The sequence below is a fragment of the Galeopterus variegatus genome, unplaced genomic scaffold (genome assembly GCF_000696425.1).
Source record: "Galeopterus variegatus unplaced genomic scaffold, G_variegatus-3.0.2 Scaffold9832, whole genome shotgun sequence".
Classification (NCBI taxonomy): Eukaryota; Metazoa; Chordata; class Mammalia; order Dermoptera; family Cynocephalidae; genus Galeopterus; species Galeopterus variegatus.
Window position 1 is genome coordinate 16,865 of NW_007735943.1, and position 1,339 is coordinate 18,203.

At 41.2% G+C, this 1,339-nt stretch overlaps 1 protein-coding gene across 1 annotated transcript; it reads right to left on the minus strand.

Annotated features, from left to right (window-relative positions):
• Positions 1 to 381: 381 nt before the first annotated feature.
• On the minus strand, positions 382 to 1,318 carry LOC103609591 (olfactory receptor 4K14-like). Its single transcript, XM_008593890.1, has one exon. It carries the CDS (start codon positions 1,312 to 1,314, stop codon positions 403 to 405), a length of 912 nt encoding a protein of 303 aa, XP_008592112.1. The 5' UTR covers positions 1,315 to 1,318; the 3' UTR covers positions 382 to 402.
• Between the last annotated feature and the right edge of the window lie 21 nt (positions 1,319 to 1,339).

Here is a 1,339-nt window from a genome sequence, read left to right on the forward strand (position 1 = left end):
TTTTTTTTTTTACTGTGTGTGGTGATGAGGAATACCATGATATCAGTTTGAGCCACTGCCTTGCTTGTGCTAAATCTCACTTGCTTTCACCATTATTTTTGCACCAAAATCAACAGATACTTATTCAGTCCAACTACATATCTTGTAAGGCCAGATGATCTTTCTATACTTCCAGCAAAACCACATATTGCAACAGAATCAAGGCAAAGGCTTCTATTGCTTCTATTAAGTCACATGCTAAAGAAATTTGCAAATGTGTCAAACAATTCCACTCTTCTTACTGCTTTCTTTATTACACTGCTTCCCAGCCCAGAGTAATAGGACAGGTGTGTCTAATTTAGGGACCTTTCACTGAACATTCTGATAATGGGAGACCCTTAACTATCCACTGAAATCCATATGCTAACATTGCAGTTTCTTCATGGCATTTTTAATCTCTTTGTTTCTTAGGGTGTAAATGGCTGGATTTAGGAGAGGTGTGATGACTGCATAAAATACAGCAAGAAACTTGTCCACCCAGGTGATGCTGACTGGCCAGAGATAGATGAAAATGCAGGGCCCAAAGAAGAGCACCACTACTGTGATGTGGGCAGTGCAGGTAGAGAGGGCCTTGGATGCTCCATCTTTTGAGTGAAGGCAGACAGTAAACAGAATATGAGAGTAAGAGATCAGCAACAGAATGAAGCAGATGATTGCCAGTATCCCACTGTCAGCATTTATCAACATTTCTAGAATATAAGTGTCCATGCAGGCCAGCTTGATCACCAATGGAATATCACAGAAAAAGCTATCCAATTCTCTGGGTCCACAGAAGGGCAGCTTTACAATCATAACTAGTTGGCTTATGGAATGCACAAAGCCAATGGTCCATGATGCCATCACTAACCGAATGCACGTATGTCTGTTCATGAGGCTGGAGTAATGGAGTGGCTTGCAGATGGCCACATAACGGTCATAAGCCATTGACACAAGCAGTACCATCTCACCCCCTCCAAAGAAGTGTCCAAAGAAAATCTGACACATGCAACCTCCAAAGGAGATGGTCTTGTTTTTCTTGAGAAAGTCTGTGATCATTTTAGGGGTAGTGACTGAGGAAAGGCAGAAGTCAATGAATGAGAGATTGGCTAGCAGGAAGTACATAGGGGAGTGGAGATGGAGATCGGTAATGATTATGACCACAATGAAGATGTTGCCTAAAATGGTGATCAAATAAAGTGAAGAAAATATCGCTAGGAGAAAGGCTTGGAGCACCCATGAATCACAAAGCCCAAGAATAACAAATTCAGACACCACAGATTGGTTTACTTTCTCCATTGAGTCTAGTCTGAAAAAAAAAAAA

What these genes read in the sequence shown, in the direction of transcription:
- LOC103609591 (XM_008593890.1), bottom strand. Translation starts at nt 1,314, where the DNA reads ATGGAGAAAGTAAACCAATCTGTGGTGTCTGAATTTGTTATTCTTGGG.